The sequence below is a fragment of the Quercus robur genome, chromosome 8, assembly GCF_932294415.1.
Source record: "Quercus robur chromosome 8, dhQueRobu3.1, whole genome shotgun sequence".
In the NCBI taxonomy this organism is placed as follows: domain Eukaryota; kingdom Viridiplantae; phylum Streptophyta; class Magnoliopsida; order Fagales; family Fagaceae; genus Quercus; species Quercus robur.
Window position 1 is genome coordinate 15,165,060 of NC_065541.1, and position 23,137 is coordinate 15,188,196.

Consider the following 23,137-nt stretch of genomic DNA (forward strand, 5'->3'; position numbering starts at 1 on the left):
AAATTAACTGATGCCATAAAGAGTATTTATTTAGGAAATATTTTTTAAAATTTTTTATGAGAAAAGAAAAAAAAAAGTAACTGAATTTTCTAATGGTTTTTTATATTTCTTATGTTCATGTTAATGAGTGCTTTCAGGGCAATTGTTAATAAATCATTTTAGGAAAATTTTGACACCACTTTTATGGTAAATAGAAAAAATGTCAAAAAATTAATTTTTTTTAATTTTCTCATGAAAATATTTAAAAATATTTTCTAAACCAATGTCCTTAAGACATCTCTTAACTTTTTTCTATTTCTTATTAAAGTAATAATTAAAACTTTCCTAAAATGGTTTATTAATAAAATGACAAAATTTAAGTATAGTATCTTAGGTTCCTTTATTAATTTTTTGAGAAACAAACACCCACACAAAAGGAAGAGAAAAAATGAATTTTAACACAAATGCACACAAATGTTCCCCTATTAAAACTCAGTTATATGACTTTTTTCTCATGGAATAGAAGTATATTTTTAATTAAGTAACCACATGGTTGAATTTTAAGAAATGAATCTAGGAAACAACACCTAAATACCATATCTAAGTTTTGCCCTTAATAAAATATCCCAAACAATGCTAGAAACATAGTAAACTTCACAACATACTATGCGGTAGACTATGATTAGAAAAAAATAGTAAACTTTATTATATATGTCTCAGACTCTCAGTTTCATAAACTTTTTTGGTATTCAAAATTGAATTAAAAAAAGTAATGCATGTGGGGATTAGGAGTCAAATCTAATAATAATGAGTTATTTATGCGAACATCACTACATATTTTTGGAGTATGGGTTTTCATTATGGTTGTTCCCCTCTAATCCACAATTTAAGGAGCTAAATACAATTATAAATGCCATACGCTGATAATTTCGGCGCAAGAACTTTGGACTAGTGGTGTTTAATGCAATGGTTTGGGACTTTGGGTCCGTACTTTTTGAACTTTGAATGGGTGTTAAATTACATGTGCACATGTAACTGATGTAAGGACTAATTTTCTTGCGTTCTTTTTTATTTGTTTTATTAAAAAAGTAACAAGAAAGGAGAAAAAAAAATTACTGATTTTAGTAAGGTTATTTTGTCTTTGGCTTTAATCCGTGTGCCCAAAGCCCAATGGTTTCATAGAGTGCTCACAATTTTATATGAGAAATGCTATGTCTACAACATTTCTACAACATTTTTACAACAAATCCTAAGTGGCAAGTTGTTACTGGTTGTTTTTGTTGGGGCAAAAAAGTAATCTTAGTGTTAGTTTTAAATTTGAACCAATAACAACTAACCACCCATGATTTGTTGTAAAAATGTTGTAGACGTAGCATCTCTCATTTTATATTACAAAAGCATTAAAAAACACACATACATATATAGTTTCTTTAATGTTGTAAGTTAGATTCTTTAATTAAAATCGACTACATGATTGTATTGATTAATGCAACACAAATAGTATTTTATCTTCTCTTAGAAATTTTTTTTTTTAATTATTTAATTTATTAGTCAATACAACCATAAGGTTGAATTTAATTAAGAACACTAAGATATGACTTCTAAAAAGTAAAAACCAATACTTAAATTTTGTCCAAACCAAGACGTTTAGGATTTAAATTATTCATATTGTCTACTCTCTATTGGAAATATTTTAGTGAATAAATAAGTTTTGATATAGTAAATAATATCCCTAATAATTAGCAAGGATATAAAATAAAAAGAAGTTTAGAATAATCTCACAATGCTATAGAATCAAGATGCGAAAGTGTTGTTCTTAAAGGTTTATTCATGCCATCCAGAATAAAACTCGGTGCGATTGGTTTTCTTGACCAAACAACCCCCAAGATTAGACTATAGAGTCAACCTTCATAATGGACGCACTTCCATTCACGAAGGTTAAAGAACAACCTTCTATAGCCTTTCTTTAGAACAAATATAAATTGTAGAAAAATATGTGGGAGAGAAAAAGAATAGAAATTATATATTTATAAAAATAGAGTAGTCAAAAGACTTATAGAAAAGGGTGTAGTGATGGGTATTAGATAGGCTACTCATGACAATAATAACTTATATATAGTTATTGATAACTAATAACTCATAAAAGCCTAACGGCTATATTATCAATTATTGCCCAACAACTATTTTTCTCATAATTGTCAACGTTTATTTTACTCATAAATTAACAACAGCTAAAAAATAAATAATAATAAAAGTGTTTGAAACACACACTTACACCAACACTCTTAACCCTAACCGCTTCTTGCCGCTAGAGGTTTATAGAAATATCATGTCTTGTTCATAGTAAGTCTTTCTCCCCTCTTAAGACTTTCCTTGATAAATGCAAAGAGCCAGAAGCACAAGTATTGGTTGGGACTTGGGAGCATCCAAGCATGAAAAGTAGAGGTGGAAGACCTTCGCAAAATTGTTAACAACAGCAGCATTCAACACCTGAAGCTAACTATGGAAATGACTCTAGTGAAAATCTGGGGAACTCAAAATGGAGTGACCGCTAAAGACATATGGATCCATTTGGATTGAGCTTATTTTTGCTGAAATTGAAAATTGAAATTGAAAACACTGTAGTAAAATAATTTTTAAATGTATGAATAGTGTCGTGGAACCCATTTTTTATAAAAAAGTTGCTGAAAAGTGGAATTTGTGGGTCCGTGAACAGTATACGGGTGCACTGTTCACGATTGACTTGGTCAAATAGTGCGGCTGAAAACTTGCGTTTCTCAGCAACCTTGCATTTCCTCCAGTGCGTGTGGGTCCCAGCTTCAGCAAAACGCAAATGCAGATTGAAAACGCTGAATTAAGTTGAATCCAAACGCTCACATAGTAGACAACTTTTTACTGTTCGAGTTCGGTGATCCTACGGACAAGGCTTGGATGCTACATAATATATAGCCCATGCTCTTTCAATAAAAACTTCGTTGTGTTCCTGGAGGCTATAAAAGTTCTTGTGGGGATTAAAAGTTCCAAGAGGCGAGGCTAATTGAATTCCCTATTATGCTTTGCAAGGGATTAAATTCTATGATAAATAAGTTCTAGTGGTAAAAAGTGAGAAAAAGAAAATTGATTGAATGAAAAGGGACAAACAATGCAGGCTGGGGGCCAAATTGTGAATACTAATATATTAGCCAAGAGTAGTATTCGACCAAAACAAACCCACACACACAGCACACACATGCATAAATAAACCTTAATATTTTAATACTAGAGTAAGTTATAGTTTATAAATATATTGTATACAAAATTATCAACTTTGTTTGAAAATGGTTATATAATTTTTTTAATAATTTGATAGTTAGAATGGAAAGAAGGAATTTCAATCTTGAATGTCTTGAAAATACCAAGAGATGCTAGTCAATTGAAAATAGTTAATTAGTTAAAGCTTAGTTAATATTTCTATCTTCTATGATGCAGAAATGATTATTTGTTTTATACAATGAAAACATGAGCTCTCCTGTTCTTAATTGAGGTCATATTCCCAATGATATGTATTTGTTTTTTAAATTTCATTCATCTATTTAAGTCTATCTTAAAAAACTTTTGATTTTGAATAAGTCATATTAAGTAGATGGTCAATAATTTGAAAATATAAGATTAAACAAAGGATTATTTTGAAAATTTGAAAAAAAAAAAAATTAGAGTCCCATCCCAAAAATGTTGTAAATTATGAAAGGAATATATAGCTTTATGTTTAGTTTTTATTTTTATTTTTACCAAATTTATGTTTAGTTAATAATCTTTTTATTTATTGGTGTGTATATTAAATAAGTACATGATAAGACATGATTAAATCATGGGTGCCCCATCCTCGCATTGCGTTGAGACATGAGCAGGAAAGGTAGAGGTGGAGTGATGGAATTATGCCATCATTAATGAAATGATCCCAATATGAGAGAAAGAGAGAGATAGTTTTGGAGATAAGTAGTAGAAATGTAATATATATATCTATATATATATATATATATATTGATATATATATATATATATATATATATATATATATATATACGCACACAATTTTGGGACAAATTGGAACAGGATGGGCCATGTAAGGAAGACATATCCATTCTCTAAAGAAGGCCCGTGCGAGAGAAAAGGAAAGGATGATAGAGTAGGGACAGGGCAAAGGAGTTTTGCTATTCCTACTCTAGAGAGAGATACTATATATGAGACAAATATGAGATAGCAATAGCATCACTAATACAAGAGCATTTTGAAGCTAGGCCCACACCTTATATTTATTGGTCCAAAATCAATAAAATTTTGGCAAAAATACCATTTTGGTCTTTACATTTTGAGATTATTGTCAATTTGGCCCCAACTTTTAACTCACAAATGAAAATTGACTACAAATTAAAAATAATAAGGATCAAATTGACTGCTATTAAAATGTAAGGATCAAATTGATAATAATCCCAAAACATAAGGACCGAAATTGTATTTTCGCATAAATTTCTTTGTTGTTTAGAAAAAAAAAGGGAAAAAAAAGTATTAAGGCTATGTTTGGTTGGGTGGAAGGGTAGGGAAGAGAAGAGAAAAGAATAAGTGAGGGAAAGGGAAAAAAATTTATTTCTTTTATGTGTATTTGAATGAATAAGGGAAGAGAAAGAAGAGAGAAAGGATAAGAAAAATAACAATAAGAGTTTATTTTACGATTCTATCCTTATAAGGGAGGGAAAGTAAAAAAGGAAAGGGAAATATTTCCTTTGTGTATTTGGATGAAAAAGGGGAGAGAAAGAAGAGGGAAAGAATAAGAAAAATAATAATAAGAGTTTATTTTACAATTCTATTCTTATAAATTATTAACTAATAATTTATTATAAGGATATAAATGTAATCTCACTTTCACCCAAAAAAAAAATGTAATCTCACAAAAAATTAAAACTCTCAAAGGGTATACAAGTAATTTTATGGATTTGGAGGGAAAGTAAAAAAAAAAATATTGGTGGACCCATGGAAACAATTTCTCTCCATTCTCCTCTTTTTCGTTTCAATGTAACAAAGGATTATAAGTCTTTTCTTTTCTCGTTCCTCTCCTTTCACCCAACAAAATGTAGTGGATGGAAAAGTAGAGAGATAATATATATATATATATATATATATATATTTTTTTTTTTTTTTGGTTGAGAAGGAAAATGAGATGATATAAAATGTAGTTTGTATAAATTTATTATTGTGTCCATTTACATTAAACAAATTATATATTTTTTTAAAATTGATGTTAACATAAAAAAAATGGAAGAAAAAAAACCCTAAACATTAAAGTTGAAAAGAATTAAAAAAAAAATAAAAAAAATAAAAAAGAAGAAGAAGAAGAAGAAGAAGAAGAAGAAGAAGAGAAACCAATGTTAAACACAAGTGGGAGGAGATGGGTAATTTTCCATCAAACCTCCTCTTTCCTCCACATTTTATCCTCAAATTAAGGAGATTCCAAAATCACCCCAAATGTTGGACGGGTGAGAAAACTCATCGGCCCTGCTATTTTCTCTCCCATTTTCCCCCTCAACCAAATACCCCTATCATATTACTTTTGCTTCACTCTTCTCTCGCCCATTTACTATCCACAATAATCACCCCAACTAAACGAGCACTAAGATTATTTCCAATGAAATCAACAGATTTTTTATTTTTTATTTTTAATTTGCCTCTAATAAGCTCACCACCCCTTAACAAATTGGTGTGAAGCATAGCTACAATATACTCTATTTTTGCTAAATAATTTTTTTTCAAAATTTTCTATTATATCGAAAATACTATTTTAGAGTTACTATTAATTTTGTCCTTACATTTTAGTAATAGTCAATTTGGTCAATTTTGTTTTCAATCGTAATCAATTTAGCTCTTATAGTCAACTCATTAATAGAAATTGACTATAAGTTAAAAAATAATAAATAAATTAACCATTACCAAGATGTATGACTAAAATAGTATTTTTACTCTTTTAAACCAAAAAAAAAAAAAAATCCTCCACCCTCACCTGCCTCTTTCTCTCTATTTCCACAGTATCATAAAGAATATGAAAAGCATATTTAAATATAATAAAAATAAAATTAGAGAGTGCTTGGTGTGCATTTGATAATAAGTACCTTTCTAAAAAAATAATAATAATAAGTACCTAATTTTTTTTATTTAAAAAAAATAGGCTTTCTAACCAAAAATAAGGTAAAGACATGACCCGAGCCTGAGTGATTAACGGTCACGGGATAAACAATAAAATCAAATATTACTGTGATTTTTTTTTTTGGGAGAAGAAGTATTACAATGATTTAAATGCATTCACCGAGTCAATTGGGTGGCGCCAAAAATCTCAAATACTTTCTCTCACCTTTTTATTCTCATTTTCCTATTGGCCAAAATCCTTTTTGCTAATTTTTTCCTCTCTGAACATTTTACTATTTCCCTTTTAAAGTTCACCATTTTTTCAATCTTCCGAAACGTCCCAACTTCTTTCTTGCGTAGAAAAGGTAATGATGGTGTTTTTTTTTTTTTTTTGGGTCAAAATATAAGTAATATCTTTTAATTTAATTATATATATATATATATATATATATATAGAACTCTTCGAATACTTAGAGGCGGTTTGGATTCAGCGTTTTCCGCTGAATCCAAGCTGCGTTTTTCCTTTTTTTTTTTTTTTTTTCTTTTTTCCTCACTTCACGTGTTCCAGGGACAATAAACACTGTAGCGCACTGTAGCAGTACTGTAGTAACACTGTTTGTTACTGTTCACGTACTAAAAAAATATTAAAAATTGGTCCCACGGTACTTTTCACACATTTAAAAATTATTTTGCTACGGTGTTTTCAGTTTTCAATTTTCAGTTTTCAGTTTCAGTAACAATAAACTCAATCCAAACGGACCCTTAATCTCTAAAATATATTGTTCCTCTTTGCCTCTTTGGTAATATTAAAGAGGTTAGAAACTTAGAAGTATAATTTAACAAATTATGTGTTTATAGGAAATAATAATAATAAAATCTAACAAATTACGTGCCACCTTTTGAAACTTCTAAAGGATCAAAATCTGAACACTTTATTATTATGGAATGTCACACGATGGTAGAATATTCCAAGTGACCCCAAAATGAAAATCAAAAGCTACTGCTTACGCATCATGTAGTTTTTTTAATAATAGCAAGAATGAAAATAATATGCACCTAAAAGTCCACCAAGAGCATAAGCAAAGACTACTGTGCTTTTAGATTGGACGATATAAGGAGAATTCTGCTTGGATAATAACCATTTCAGCTAATGATAATAATAACATCTTTGGCTTTACTTGTGAGTTACCATTCAATATCTTTCAGACACATCCAAAGCAACCCTGACTGCATGTTCTTTGAAGTTTGAAGTTTTGAGTACCTCAATTCAATTGAATTTGACTAATGAGTACCTAACTGGGCATCAATTTTTTTGGACTGTCTCTTTCTGAGTCTTTTTTACTGTTTCCTACCTCACAGTAACTCGCATTTATTGGTGTGTCATAGAACAAGGTTTTTCTTTGTTGGTTGTCATGTTCCCCAAGAGCCAAAGATTCTCCATTTCTTGAATTTATTTCTTTATCTTAAATCTTAATCAAATCAAATAGGTACCCTTGGTTTCTAGTTTTAACTTTCAAGTTCATTTGTCTCACTTGGTTCCTTTCTTATGGCCTCGTAGACAGCCATTCCAGAGAAAGTTTTAAAAATGCTCCATGTGATGATGGTGTGGTGGCTTTAGTAGTAGGCTCTAAAAACAGCATACTTTGAGAATTTTGAATTCTTGTTATCTTATTTTTTTCTTGGTGTTTCATGAAAAATTTTGATTTGGTTTTTCCTCAATGGTTCTTTAGTTTTTGAGTTGTTGGATAAGCGGTTGATTTCTATAAGCAAGAAAGTGTAGAGATAATGTTGGTATCAAGATACCCTTTTCCACTTTCAATGGTGGGAAAAGGATGGATAATGGCAATGGAAAGTGATGTGCTTTTGAGATTGAAGAATGTGGGAATAAAGTTGAAGTGAAAGGTGTTTGAAGCTTTTGGAGCCTAATTAACTAGAAAAAGGAAAAGAAAATAAGGGGATAATATGCCAACGGTGTGGTTCTCTCTAAAGAAGTCTTTACACTGCAAATCAGAACCGTCAGATGTTCATGACCCAAAATCAAGGAAGCAGTTGAGCACAATCTTGACTAGAAAAGCAGGAAGGTCAGGGTGTTCAAGGTCTATAGCAAATCTCAAAGATGTCATCCATGGAAGTAAGAGACACTTAGAGAAGCCACCAAGTTGTAGTCCAAGATCTATTGGGAGTAGTGAGTTCCTAAACCCAATAGCCCATGAAGTAATTTTGAGTAACTCAAGGTGTGAGCTCAAAATCAGTGGTTTTGGTGGTTTCCAAGAAGGGTTTGGTGGTGGTGGTGGTGGTGGTGGTGTTAGTGGTGGTGGTGGTGTTCTTGGTGCTAATGGTAGCAATGGTGGTAGTGGTTCAACTTTTGTGGGTACTTTAAGGCCTGGTACACCTGGGCCTGGTGGACACCCAACAATGCACTACTTTAATCCTTCTGTTAGGACCTCATCAACTCCTCCAAGGAAATCTCCTTTTCTTGTATCAGATAGAGACGGGTCTGGCATTTTTGGTGGTGGTGGCATCCGTTCAAGCAATAGGGTCTCCCTTGAGACAGATTCTAATGGGTCTTCTACAGTGACTTGCCATAAGTGTGGTGAGCAGTTCAGCAAATGGGAAGCTGCTGAAGCTCATCATCTCTCCAAGCATGCTGGTAAAGAAACCCAAACCCTAATTTAGATTTCCATTTTATTCCTGGTTGCTGTCTTCATTCTGGTTCTCCCAACTTTTTCATTGGTACTTTTTATTTTATTTTATTTTATTTGATGAACTGGTACTTTCTAAATTTTGGTGAGGTATTTTCCTCTTTTTTGCTTTGCCTCCTGACCACAAAATCAGTACTTTGAGATACAAAGGAATCTTTTACAAATGTAAGCTTTCTTTTCAGCTTTATGTCCAGTGAGTGTTTGCCTGGTTTATCTCCTTTTTGATTTGGAACTAGATTCTGGATTCACCTGCAATTTTTACCTTCCAGAATTAAAAAAAAAAAAAAAAAAAAAAAAAAAAAAAAAAAAAAAACTCCTTCATTTTTTATGGACTGAGATAAGCCTTTCTAATTAGAACCATGTCTTTCTTTTTGCAATTTTGTAGCTGTAACGTCTAAATTTTCTATTTGTTTCAGTTGAAAGCTATCAATATCTCAGTACTGTATCATGAGTAGTTTGTCTTTTTCATTATTCTTCCAAAAATTGCTTGCATGTTGAGGGTTTGTTCTAATGATCTTACATTCTTCAGTTCCATATCTGTTTCCTGAAGTACTTTTTTGATATTTTGAAATTGCTAAGGTTTAAAGGGTGACAGCAGCTCACTATTTATTCTTTTTGACAGTTACTGAACTTGTGGAAGGTGACTCATCTAGGAAAATTGTTGAAATTATATGCCGGACAAGCTGGTTAAAGTCAGAAAACCATTGTGGTCGGATTGAGAGAGTTTTGAAAGTTCATAATATGCAAAAAACTCTTGCTCGATTCGAAGAATATAGGGAGATGGTGAAAATCAAAGCCAGCAAACTCCCCAAGAAACATCCCCGGTGCCTCGCTGATGGTAATGAACTTTTGAGGTTCTATGGCACAACTGTGGCGTGCTCTCTTGGTCTAAATGGTTCCTCAAGTCTATGTATATCAGAAAGATGCTGTGTTTGTCGAATTATTAGAAATGGATTCTCTGCCAAGAAGGAGCTCAAGGGTGGAATAGGAGTTTTCACAACTTCTACAAGTGGAAGAGCTTTTGAATCTATTGAAATTCTTGAGGAAGAACCTGCTGCAAGGAAAGCTTTAATAGTCTGCAGAGTAATTGCTGGGAGGGTCCATAGGCCTTTGGAAAATATACAAGAAATGGCTGGACAAACAGGATTTGATTCTTTGGCTGGTAAAGTGGGTCTTTATTCAAATATTGAGGAGCTTTATTTGCTCAATTCTAGAGCTCTCCTTCCTTGCTTTGTGGTAATATGCAAACCTTGAAGAAAGATAAAAGATGCTTTACATTATCACATTGAAGTTATGTGAATCTGTTTTGGTTATTCTAGAAATTTTGTCTAGAGGTTTTCCCCCTTCTTTGTTGTGGAAGGAATTTGATTTTTTTTCTATCCTCTATTCAATTTCAAATATATTAAAGGTTTGTACTTTTCTGCGTTAATTATATCAGGCTCTTCCTAAGTTTGCAGTTATCATGCTATTGTACACTACCATTCTTCCTCTTTATTCAATGCATGTTGTTGTTAATGCAGAAATCAATACCAAACTGTACATATTCTTGATCATGTTTGAAGTCAAATACTGCACAAACAAAACATTTTGTAGCGACTTCTAGATATGCCTAGGGGTAGTTAGCATTGGGTTGTTGAGAAAGGAAGTTTAAGTGAAAAGGTCTATCACCAATTATTTGAGTATGTACTGAAACATTCAAGAATGAAAGATTTTATATTTTAGTATTGGTTAAATCATGGCATAATATAATGAAAGATGCCTTCTTTGAAAATCATTTATTAATTTCATGAAACAATTTGAGTCTTTTGATTATGATATTTATTGAATTATTCAGATGCACATGGCAGTATCAAGTTGCTCAAACTAACATAGTTTTTAAAATTTTTATATTCATGTCATAATGAATAAGCATCCAAATCTCAGGTGTAAGCTTGAAAATCAGTGCTAATGGTGATTAAATCTATAATGTTGGAATAATATAAAAGTAATAAAAGGCAAAGACGTAATGAGTTTTGAAAAAAGATGCCAGCTTGAATTTTGTGCATCAAAATGCAAAACTAAACAAAATCAATTGTTTACCCTATATATTAACTAGCCATACAACAATTGGAGACAGGGTACCAAAAAAACCGCTAAATTAATGAACTCAAACTTAGACTCCATTTTTATTCTTAAAGAAATTTATAATGACAGCATCTCAGTTATAGATAGAAGGATCATGGAACCATCGTGATATAAGGGAGGCTTAGTGGCTTAAGAAGATAAAGACTCTTATTGGCATTTTTTGTATTTCAGTATGCATACTTCCAAATTTAGAAGTAAATAATAGCCACAAGCATTATTCTTTGTGAAAAGGGGCATGTGTATGTGGTCCTTGTTGGAGGGTTATGCTTCAAAGGTTAACCAGAAGACAAAAACCAAGGATCAAAAGTTATATTGCTAACATTCCGGGCATATCTTGTGTCACTTCAAAAATTGTCACTTTTAATTTTGTGCTGTAAATGCTGTGTGTTACTCTTTAATTATCAGGTTTTCTTTCCTCTGGAGCTTAAGGATTCTGTTGGCTCAGGAGCATCTAAAATTTAAGATAAGGTCAGGGACCCATCTCTCTCTCAGTCTCTATCTTACAGTTTTATAGTGGTAAGTTTTATTGTTCACTTTTGAAAGGCCTTCAATGACCTCCAACTGGATATGTATTGCTGATTTCATTTCCTTGCTTCAACATCTGTACAGGGCATTTAAAGCTCTCTGGCACATGCATCTCATTAATGTATGCTAACCTAACCTAGCAACTCTTGTCTGAATTTTTGTACTGAGCAAATTGAATTGGTATTCATTTTCTTGAATGTTTAGATGGGGTAGTTTGGTAGCAGATGAGCACAAATGAAAGATATTTAGTGCAGTTTCTATGACTCCTTGATTTAGACACTCCATCTGTTGGGCTGGCACTTGCTGTGTCATACAAAGATTTTTGGTGTAAATGCAGTTTTAGTTTTTGCATTTTACATATTTTTCATTTTGGTTTTTATATTTTTATTTTATCATTTTTAATTCTTAAATCAATTAACGCGTTCCATTTTGGTCTTTATCGTTAATCACTCAATAGAAATTATTGATGTAGCAAGTGGAATATACTATTGGCACATTAAATGCTGACGTGACCAATAAAATAATATTAAAAAATGCCACATCAACATAAAATAATGATAAAAAAAAACACATAACACATAAGCATCCACATCAACTTTTAATTTTAAAAATTAATTTATCTATTTTAACCCAAAAAAAATGAAAAAAAAAAAAAAAACAAAATTAGAACCTAAAATACACATGAATTCAGATCTGGTCTCATCTTAAACATGAACAAGAAAGAACACAAAACCAAAATATTCAATCACATGAACAAACCCAAAAAAAACTTCAACCCAAAACTTCCTTATCAAAAACCGGTTCCCCCAACCCTTCTAAAACATTCTCCAAGCTTCCTCTCTCTTCCAAAACTCAAAGCTTCCTCTCTCTCTTCTAAAAAACGGAGATCTCTCTCTTCCAAAACACGTTTATGGCCAAAAGTTTCGAGCTCTACCTCCTTGCTCATCACCACTACCACCACCACAACTATTTGTGGTGCTTTTTTTTTTTTTTTTTTTTTCTTTCTCTGACTGACCCATTCTCTTTATCTCTTGATTTTGCTCAAACCCAAATCCAAATGCCTCAAGCTCCTCGCTAAGATCGGTGCTTTGTTCTCTCTCTGTGTGGCTCAAATTGATGTCTTTCTCACTCGGTGGGTCTCTTTGTCTCAGACCGGTGTCTCTCCCTCCCTGATTCCCCTTTCTGCTCATCCCTCCTTGTTTCCTCCCCTCTCCACAACCTTCCATAGTTTTGATTTGGGTTTAGAGAGAGGCTGAGATCAGTATGGTGGTAGTTGTGAAACAAAAATCAATGGTGGTGGTTGATGGTTGTGAAGCAGTGGTCGGTTGGGTCCTATGGTGGGTCGAAGGGTGGGTTTGTTGATCGTTGATTTTTAGGTTTGAGATGTTTTGGTGTTCTTCTTGGAGATCATTTTGTGTTTGTGTTTGGTTGACAATAAAGGGTAAGAAAATCCTAGAAAATCTGAGTTTGTGTTCTTATGTTTAATCTAGGTTTGTGTTCTTATTTTAATTTTAATTTTGCTTTGTGTTGATATGGTTGAGCTGGGTTTGTGTTGGTATATGTGGATTGATTTTGTTTTGGATAATTTGGTTTATGTATATATACATAAATGGATTCATTTTGTTTGTACAATATTCATTTATGATTTTTTTGGGTTTGATTTTTTTTGTGTTCTTATGTTTGATTTTTTGGGTTTGTATATATATATTTTTTGGGTTTGTGCTCTTCTGTCTTTTTGATGAAGAGGATGGCAGATCTAAATTAATGTATTTTAGGTTCTAATTTTGTTTTTTTTTTCATTATTTATTTTGTTAAAATAGATAAATTAATTTTCAAAATCAAAAGTTTATGTGATGCTTATGTGTCTTTTTTTTAATCATTATTTTATGTTGACGTGGTATTTTTTAACATTATTTTATTGGCCACATTAACATTTAATAGACCAATAATGCACTTCGTTTGCCACATCAGTCATTTCTGTTAAGTAACGGTAAGATCAAAATGGAACGCGTTAATTGATTTAGGGACTAAAAGTGGTGAAATGAAAATGGAGGGACCAAAATGAAAAAAGATGCAAAATATAGGGACTAAAAGTGCATTTACGTCAAGATTTTTTTAATCTTCTGCACTAGCTAAAAGTGTTTAGTTTGTGTTTTCAAACAATAATTTTTAGTTTTTAAACAACATTTCACGTAATTCTATACACTTTTTCACCCACACGTATTTTAATAAATATTTTCAAACAACAATTTTCAGTTTTTAAACACATATACCAAACAGACCCTAGTGTATAAAAACACAATAGGAAGCCTTCAAACCAGGACTCAAATAGAATAGGAGCACAAAGATATAAAGAAGTACCACCTAATGATTTTCTATAGTTTGGTCTTGCTTCTTCCTGAGTCAACTAATAACAGCCTGTTTTATTTATTTTCTCTCTGAACTTAAACTTACTGGAATAAACAAACTAACCCTTTGCACATTGTGTTTCACATTTCTAGATGATTAGAATGGTACTTGCAAATGGCAATAACCCCTGAAACTAAAAATGGTGGGGCAAGTAGATAGCTCAAAGTGTCCTAGGCTATAACTGAAATATGGTCCTAATGAGAGACAATAAAAATCCAAAATCAACTCAGGGAACAAATGTAGAACTTTGTTAATTAAGTAGAGCTAGTCTTTTGACTAAAGCTGCGAAGCCTGAATATAATTGTTCTGCATTAATTTCCAACCTATTGGCATGTAGAGCAATTTCTTTGTATTATTCTTATATTCTTGCTAGATCTTCTTGTTATTGTTCCGCAATGATTTCCACAACTATTGACTTCTAAAATGACTTCCTCGTATTATTCTGATATCCTTGTTAGATCTTGTTATTGCTATGCTGCAACACATCATCATTTCAATTTAATGTGTTAGCTACTTTTAGGCAGCATATACTATGGTGATGTTTGGATCCAACTTAATTCACGGCTGCGTTTTCTTCTACTGCGTTTTCTCCTCTTTTTTTTTTTTTTTTTTTTAGCAGCTTATGTTGACTTTTCTTTCATGAACAGTACACAGGTGTACTGTTTATGGACCCACAAACTTCATTTTTCATCAACTTTTTCATTAAAAATGAGTCCTACGGTACTATTTACACATTTAAAAATTATTTTACTACAGTGTTTTGAGTTTTCAGTTTCAGCAAAATAAGTTCTATCCAAACAGACCCTATATATGGCTACCTTTGGCACTTAAAGAGCATCTTATGGCCATTCAATTCTTGAAGCCTAAACTCAAACAAATTTTAAGACTATTAGTTAATGTGTTTTGATAATGACCTACTAACCCTACATTTGTTAGTTGAAAGTTCAAATCAACATGAAGGTATAGGTTAATTCGGATCTAGAATCAACACCTACAAAGTCAGCTCATAACCGCAAATCATGTTTACAATCAATTTGAATCCAGGCCCACATATTCCGATCATTAATAATAGCTTTGAATTTTTTTAAACTGGGATATCAGAAAACTACACATACCAATATCAAGCTTGAATTTGATCGTTTGATTTTTCTCTTTGATTTATTTCTACCAACAATAAAGTTACATCTTTTTATTTCAAAAGTTCAGTTTTTTTAACTATAGCAAAAAACATTACTCAACATTTTGAGATAGAAAGCCATAATCTAGGCAGGAAGTGATTGTCTGATGTATTATGTCTTCTACTCCATACTTGTAATTGAAACCCAAATTTCTTAGCTTCTTCGAAGAAATTTCAGGAGGTACTAAATCGTTTTCAATCTCCACCGACCTGCATATGTTAGGGTATTATAGGAAATTTTAAAGTCCCCATTGATATATCATTTTACTTCAAAATTAAAATAGAAAAATAAAAGGAGCTACCTAATATGTGAGCTGGAGTACTCCTCAGCTAGAAGCTCAACCAACTTGGACATTTTACAATTTTGGGCACAGCATATGTATCGACCTTCTGCTTTAACATGCTCCATGAGGAACATATGGGCACTGCATATATCTTTGATGTGAACTAAAGAAATCGACCCCATCCTTGTGTTCACGGCAGACAATATCCCAAACAACTCAGGGTCACCTATATAGATCATCAATTCCACATGCTTAAACATCTTTACTTTCTTTGTACATGCGGTTTTTTCCCTTGAAGAGTTTTAGGTATGCATTTGATGTAAAGCAAACAAGTTTTAAACTCAGATTTATTTGAACTGAGATATTTTGGACTTGTGTGTACAACTGTACATTAGGATATCTCAGAAATTAGTTGGAGAAGTAGGTTACTAAAGTGTTTTGGAAGTACTGATGTTTTTAGTCATTGTAGATAAGGTATTGAATGTCCTCAGATTGACATTGCCTCTGCCTCTGGTAAGCAAGTTATTTCTTTTGTTCTGGACTTGTAGAGAGCAGTAAGCCATTGAGTAATATGTAATGAGATTATATTTTCTTTTCTATAAATGATAAATTTATTTGCAGAAAAACACAAAACACAGTAAAGGCGTACAAGAGTAAAACTGAAAGAAATCAGAACCTAAAGAAATTGTAGCATGTGTAAATTAGAGCTCAAAAGATAATTGCAAAATCACCTGTTATTGGTGATAAGAGAACTCGAATGCTCAATGGGACATCAAAAGTGAGGAATGGGCCACCAACGGTAGTTGTTATCACTGATACAAGATCAATACCATTCTCATTTGCAAATTTAAATGCTGCTTCCTCCGATAGAAGCTTCGAAAGGACATAAACCTATGAAACCAAAATCCCCCACAGTAGATGATTATACAACTACTACATGCACAACAATGTCAACAATAAAAGAGGGAGGGGGAACATTACCCATCCGATTGCTTTTGTCTTCCACACATGATCAACATGAGTTTGGCAAGATTCATCAACAACAGGTCTCCAATTGCCACTGCTGTCTTTGGCAGTGATAGTACTAATGGAAGATGTGAAGACAACCCTTTTCACAGATTTCGATTTCAAGCAGGCTTTAAGAAGGTTTAAGGTTCCTTTGATTGTAACGTCTATGATATTTGTTTGAACATAAGTCTCTTCAAATTCAGAAAAGAACCAAAGTGTTAAATTGTTAACTGAAAAGTTTTAGATAGCTTGGGAATTTGTTCTCATGGAACTACCTATGTCTTCATTTGCAAGAACACTAAATTTCATGGAAGCTGCCACGTGAAACACACCATCACAGCCTTTTACAGCCTCATCGAAGCTCCCTTCTTCTTGCAAATCAGCTCGGAACAATCTCAACCGGTTACAGCTCGGCCACAAGGATAATAGGTATAATGACTTTGCTGAGATAAATTAGGAAACCATTTAGTCTACTTATACTACCTCTAATTACAAGAAGATGAAATAGATGTACAGATATCTGATTTCAAACAAAGGTGGAAAAGGCAATTTGAATTGGTAACGAAATGGATAGTACTTGTTATTGCGGCTACATGATCAACTCAATAGATTGACCACTACACCAAATACTTTGTGACAAGGAGTACAATTTCTTGTATACAGTAATGAGATGTGCATGATATATAAATAAATCTTGGTCTGGAGGTTCTATAATCGCTTAAACCTTTTGTTAGTGGAACTTTCCCTACACATCTAGGAGTGAATTAGTTTCTTTATGGAGCAGAAAGCCTCTGGCTTTACGAGTTCTACCAGGGGAATGAATTTTCAGCAAGCCAGACCTTTACTAATCAGCAATTCTTGAAGCTACTAGACATATGTTACCCCCAGTTATAAATATATGTTACAATAATTCTAGAGCCTTCGTAGATGATAAAGTTTTTATCTTAAAAAAAAAAGAAAAAAAAAAGAAAGAAAGAAAGATAAGTGAATGGCCCAAATAAGAACTCATAAAAATGTCAACTAAATTATTGTAAAAAATGTTACAAAAATTATTGATTCTGTAATCTTATTATATATATTAATCCCAAGTCCAAGAGGAGGTATCTCTTTCCCTAGGATCTAGCTTGTGAGAGGCTTGTTCTATGAAACGGACACAAATGATAATCGTTGTAGGTCCAATTGGAAATGAGCCATACATGGGAATTTGGTGCACACATAACGTATTCTCCTACTCTCACACCTCTCATCCATGAGAAGGTATCTAATGAGACAGTTTCATAAGACTTCTTTCTCACAGCATATGAGACAAATATGTGAGGAACTCACACATGTTGTGAAAAATATATTTTATAAAACTGTCTTATAAAATAATTTTTCCTCATGTGTGGTCTACTTCAAACATATATTGAGTTAATTGACTCCCTAGATACACCATTGACCATCCCATGGGCCATCGATCACAAAAACATGACTGCCTCCTTAGAATTGAGCAACAACATTATGTGCCTGCAAAGTAATGAAGGGTTAAAATCAGGTTTAAATGGATTTTAACTAAGAAAAGCCTAAATAAAACGTTACCATGGTACATGGTTTGGAAATATCGTTTTCCGTTTTTGTTTTTGTTTTTTTGTTGTTGTTGTTGTTTTTTTTTTTTTTTGTCTATTAAATTTTATACAAAATGACCCTGGTCCTTTACCACTTGAACCAAGACATGGTTGGCATGCTGCAACTTGCAAGGATCTTTGCTTCTTCAAATCCATATTAAAATAGGACAAACCTACTGGTATATAGGAGTTATATGAAATGCTTAAAATTTTTCTTTTATGTTGGCCCATAATGTAAGTTACCAAAAAATAATTTATGGGGGCTTAAATGTTTTAAATTCTCCCTTAAGTCAAATGCATAGGTATGAATGCAATAAATATAGGCCACCTACAACCTCGAGCATGTATTTTACTAACGAAATGTCTTTTTCAAGAACTAAAAAAATTTCATCCCAAATCAAATAAAAAAAAAATCATGTGGTTCAACAGCAACATGATTAAGCTAAGTCCTAGTTGGGGAATTGGAGGGATCAAGTTTTGTCTCCTAGAAACATACCATAGATTAGAATGATAGAGTGGACCCCCAACATATAATTGTAAGATAGGCTTTCACGTTCGGTGAGGAATTGAATGATTCAAGTTCAAGAATGATTCTATTCATAGTTTAGAAACGCAGCCAATATCCAATATCGTGTTTTGAGGCTTTCTGTTTCCAGTTTCAACCACCTAAAAAAAGAAAAAGGAAAATCTGCTTTGTTATCTTGTTTTCTGAGAACAGTTTGTTAATCACCAACCATAATGTTCTTAATTTCTTAGTCTAATCTATAAGATTGTTCTACTTTGGCAAGAAATTTTGTCATGCTAATTGAGAATTTATGTCATATAATTTGCAAGAAAATGGTTAATCAGTGGATAGTGCAAAGTCAAAGCGTGACCTCCATGCCATGCCAAAACAAATTCCTATAAAGCTACACCGAAATTTCTAATATGGACAAAAAAAATATTCTTGCAACTATATGCTCTATATATAGTTTGATACACAACTAATAGTCAGCAATTTCATCTATAAAAAAAATCAGCAATTAACCGTCGCGGCTTTAGGAATTTTTTTTAGAGAGTTTTTTAAGAAGCATAAATTATACAATCTAATAAAAAGAAAAATTCATATATTGACAACAACAACAACAATAAAAAAAACACGCAAATACATAAAATTTATAATTATCTTTTATGAGTTTTCATACTTTGAAATTGTTGCATAATAGTCTCATTATCAATGCTACAAATTACTTCTCTTTCAACGTACATAACCAAACAATCATTCATCCAACAAAATTTAATTTTATTGGCATAAAAAAATAGAGGGTGTTGCCAATTTTTTTTTTTTTTTGAAAGGTTAGACAAATAAAAAAATTTAAATTATTATATTTAAAAAAAAAATCAGGTCAGGACCACCTTAGCCTTAAGGCGGCGCCGCCCCTAGCAATTAAGCCTTTTCTTCTCTCATGTTTTCAACCATTAATATTTCCATTTCAACTAAGCTGGATTCAAAGCTCAAATCTCTCTCCTTAATAGTAGCAGTAATCAAACCAGAAGCTCACACACACACTCTCTCTCTCTCTCTTTCTTATTAGCAAATCTATAAGCAAGCCAAAAACATCAAAAAAAAAAAAAAAATGAAGAAAAAGAGCAAAAGGAGGAGTTTTGAGTTTTGAGTAAGAGTTGCTGACCAGGATCTCTGATAGTGGCATGAACTTTGTAGCCTCTGTCAAGGAGAGTCTTAACCAACCAAGACCCAATATAGCCTGTTGCACCAGTAACACAGTATGTTGGAACTCTCTCCCTCTCTCTATTGCCCTCCAAAATTTCTTCTTGGCTCTCCATTTCCTTTAAAGTTTAAACTGTCTCACTCCAATAGAAACCACTCTTATAAATCTTTCATTCTGGTCAACTGTCTATGATGAGGGGATTATATAACATTAATGATGGTGAAAGTTCCCATTAGTCATAACTGCATAAGATTGTTTATATTTTATATTTATAAATTACTGTATTAAATTAAGAACAACTAGACAGGTGTAGCATATATCCGGGTCACATTAAAAAAAAAAAAAAATTAAGCATATTTGCGGGTCATAATGGTACATTTTATATTAAATGTGATATGGCTGACTATTAAGATGGTAATGCAATTACATCATAGGATAAACATTAACAAATTTGGAGATTATGATGGTCTATATCATCAACGCATGCCTTTCACGTGTTAAATTATCTTTGCCATTTGTACAGATTCATCTGTGACGGCAAAGATTTTACAATAGGGACAGAAGATTTTTTGGTGGCTGTAAAAGAAGAGGGACACAGAAATGTGTTTAGTGTTAGATATGTATCTGCATTTTAATGGGTTTGATCTTTACGAGATGTTTGGTTTTCGTTTTCAAACAACAATTTTCAGAATTTTTAGTTTTTATATAATATTATACGTAATTTCATATATTTTTCCTCCACAAATATTTCTACACATATTTTTAAATAACAATTTCTAATTTTTAAACACAAACTCTTAATTTCTTAACCGTAGAAAGCTAAAACAAGTTTTGTTGTGTGACTGTCACATCCATGCATGTGAGTCCGTGACATCAACACGGTATGCCACCCTGTCAAGCGTTGAGATTTCTTTTTTCCTTTTTCAATTTTTTTTTTCGGAAATCTCACCGTCAAAAGATCCAATTGAGCTAATTAGTAATATAGAACATGGAATTTATACTTTCTCTGTAACATATACATATTTTATTTACTCCAAAATTTGAAAAATATATAAAAATTTTAGCATAAAATATAGGGAAAAATAGAAATAGAAATATATATATATTACAGATTTATTTAAAGAATACTATATTTGTTAGATTAAATATCCCTTAAATATTTTTCAATTAAGTAACATATATATGTCATCTTATATAATTGTGTTTGATACTTTCAGAAACGAAATAATTCATGATGATATCAGTAAATTAAGTAATTTATTATATTGCATGTATAAATATACACACAATATAATATAATATATATATATATATATGTAGGGACACGATTCTTTAGCGGCCCAACAATGATGTTGGGCTCGCACGTAGAAAATCCCCCACAATACGATTTGTAGAGAGTGGGCTTGAAAGGCTAGCGTTTGGTCACAGGGCGTTAGTCCAAACCGGACTTTAGGGAAACTCAGATAAGAAAAGGCTTCAGCCTGGATATCCAGGCCCCAAAGCTTTATCACTTGAGGGATTGGACTCCTCGGATCATGTCTGAGGAGCACTAATGTCTTTCTCCGGTTACCCGGCGGTGGGTTTTCCGTGGTGGTGTACATATATTGTCCGGGCATTCTCATCCCTGGAGTTTTTTCCAGGAAGTGAGATGGGGGCCCCCTCTTTTGATTAGTTTATCTTCTCTTTTATACTTGCCTACGTTCGTTGTCCCTCGTCCACGTGTAGGGTCAACTTTTCCTGGACTGATATTTGTCCCGTCAGTCTAATCCTGGAATTGTTGGGAATGGTTAATAAAGCCTAAAAATCCGGTTCTGTTAGGTGCAGAGTCTTATCAGTGAGGGGTATTAAGGACAACTTCCCTGAGATATTTTCTGATCTTTAAAGTTTGCCCATATACCTCTTTCATCCATGAGACTTTGGGTCTGCCGAGGACCAGGCTGTCCTCGGCTGTATCCCTGGGCCATTTTGAGCTTCTTATCTTTGAGCTTGGGCCATAGCCTTCTTCGGCTTAGGCCTGTGGACTCCCCATAAGCAAACGGGCCAGGCCCATAAATTATTGGGCCCCACAATATATGTATGTATGCATATATGTATGTATAACACTAAAATGTAACTATTTCATCTGGTTTAACTACCGACCTCACCAAAGTTGTTTTAGGTGTATCAAGGATTCAAGATAAAAGTCAGATTTTGCCTGGAAAATAAAAAATAAAATCAGCGGGTACAAGTACACCACTGGCCACCCTGGACTCATTTAGTAATGTTATTCTAATAATGTTGTTTTTAATTTTTAAAAATACATATATAAAATACAGGTAATACTTTTTAAATATTAAAAATTATTATTTAAATAATACAGGTGATATGCCTCGGGTTTGCTATTTTATTATTATTATTATTAGATTAACATTTAAATACATCAATTATCTACTATTATCAATAAAGTAGCATGTAACCCTTACACAAGTACAATTAAAAATAATCATAAATATACAATTCAAATAAGTTTACATTTTTTTAAAATCATATATTTTTAAAATATGAAATGGTTTCTGTGGGGACACGTTCCGCAACGAACCGCAGTAGTGCTGGGTTCGCGCATGAATAGGCCCAGACAATATCATTTGTAGAGAGTGGGTTCGAAAGGGTAGGCCTCGGTTACCCAGCGGTGGGTTTTTGTGGTGCTCATATGGGATTGAGGTGTCTTCACCCTTGGGGTCTTTCTCCTGGAGGTGGACTGGGAGGCCCTTCCTTTTTGGCCAGTCTTCCCAGCCCCTGCTCCAGATTACTTATTTTTTCTTTTATACTAGCCTGCGTTCACTTTCCTTCGTCCACGTGTAGGGTCGACCTTTCCAAGACTGATACTTGTCCCGTCAGTCCCAGACCAAAGTTGTTGGGAGTGGTTGATAAAGCTAAAGAATACGGCTCTGTTAGGTGCAGAGCTATGTATGGGGAAGGTAGTAAGGGCAGCCTTTCCTAGATATTTTAGATTTTCTTTCAAGTTTGTCCCTATACCGTTTTTGCCCCTCTTCTTGGTGGAGCTTTGGGTCAGCCGAGGACTGCACTGTCCTCGGCTGCTTCTCCGGGCCAATTTGTGCTTTACGTTATTGAGTTTGGACTATAACCTTCTTCGGCTTGGGCCTTAGGGCTCCCCATGAATAAGTGGGCCTGGCCCATAAATTGTTGGGCCCCACAGTTTCCATTATATATATATATATATATATATATGATTTAGAATTTAATTGATTTTAAACTATTTGGTTTCTGCACACAATAATTTACTTACCACAAAAATTAAAAACTTAAAAAAAACACATGGTGGAAAATTTGGATCAATTAAAATTTAATTTAGAATCTAATTAGAGTGGACTCTTCCATTTTTACACTCAATAATTCACTTAGAACAAAATTAAAAATCTAATTAAAATTTAATTGGGTTTTTTTTTCTAAACTTTGCCTATTA

The 23,137-nt window shown here is 32.7% G+C and overlaps 2 protein-coding genes across 3 annotated transcripts; one reads left to right on the forward strand and one right to left on the reverse strand.

Annotated features, from left to right (window-relative positions):
• The first annotated feature begins 7,430 nt into the window (after nt 1-7,430).
• LOC126694759 (uncharacterized) lies at nt 7,431-10,294 on the forward strand. Its single transcript, XM_050391254.1, has 2 exons — nt 7,431-8,782; nt 9,457-10,294. The coding sequence occupies exons 1-2, from the start codon at nt 8,095-8,097 to the stop codon at nt 10,086-10,088; spliced, it is 1,320 nt and encodes a 439-aa protein (XP_050247211.1). The 5' UTR covers nt 7,431-8,094; the 3' UTR covers nt 10,089-10,294.
• A 4,718-nt stretch (nt 10,295-15,012) lies between these two features.
• Nucleotides 15,013-19,879, reverse strand: LOC126694760 (putative anthocyanidin reductase). Of its 2 annotated transcripts, XM_050391256.1 has the most exons (7): nt 19,636-19,783; nt 18,462-18,631; nt 16,637-16,804; nt 16,335-16,552; nt 16,085-16,244; nt 15,372-15,579; nt 15,013-15,279 (listed from the first exon to the last, which is right to left on the reverse strand). In XM_050391256.1, the coding sequence occupies exons 2-7, from the start codon at nt 18,493-18,495 to the stop codon at nt 15,123-15,125; spliced, it is 945 nt and encodes a 314-aa protein (XP_050247213.1). In that variant the 5' UTR covers nt 18,496-18,631; nt 19,636-19,783; the 3' UTR covers nt 15,013-15,122. The 2 variants fall into 2 exon arrangements, with proteins under 2 accessions (XP_050247213.1, XP_050247212.1); XM_050391255.1 differs by lacking the exon at nt 18,462-18,631 and having other exon boundaries at nt 19,636-19,879.
• Nucleotides 19,880-23,137: the final 3,258 nt, after the last annotated feature.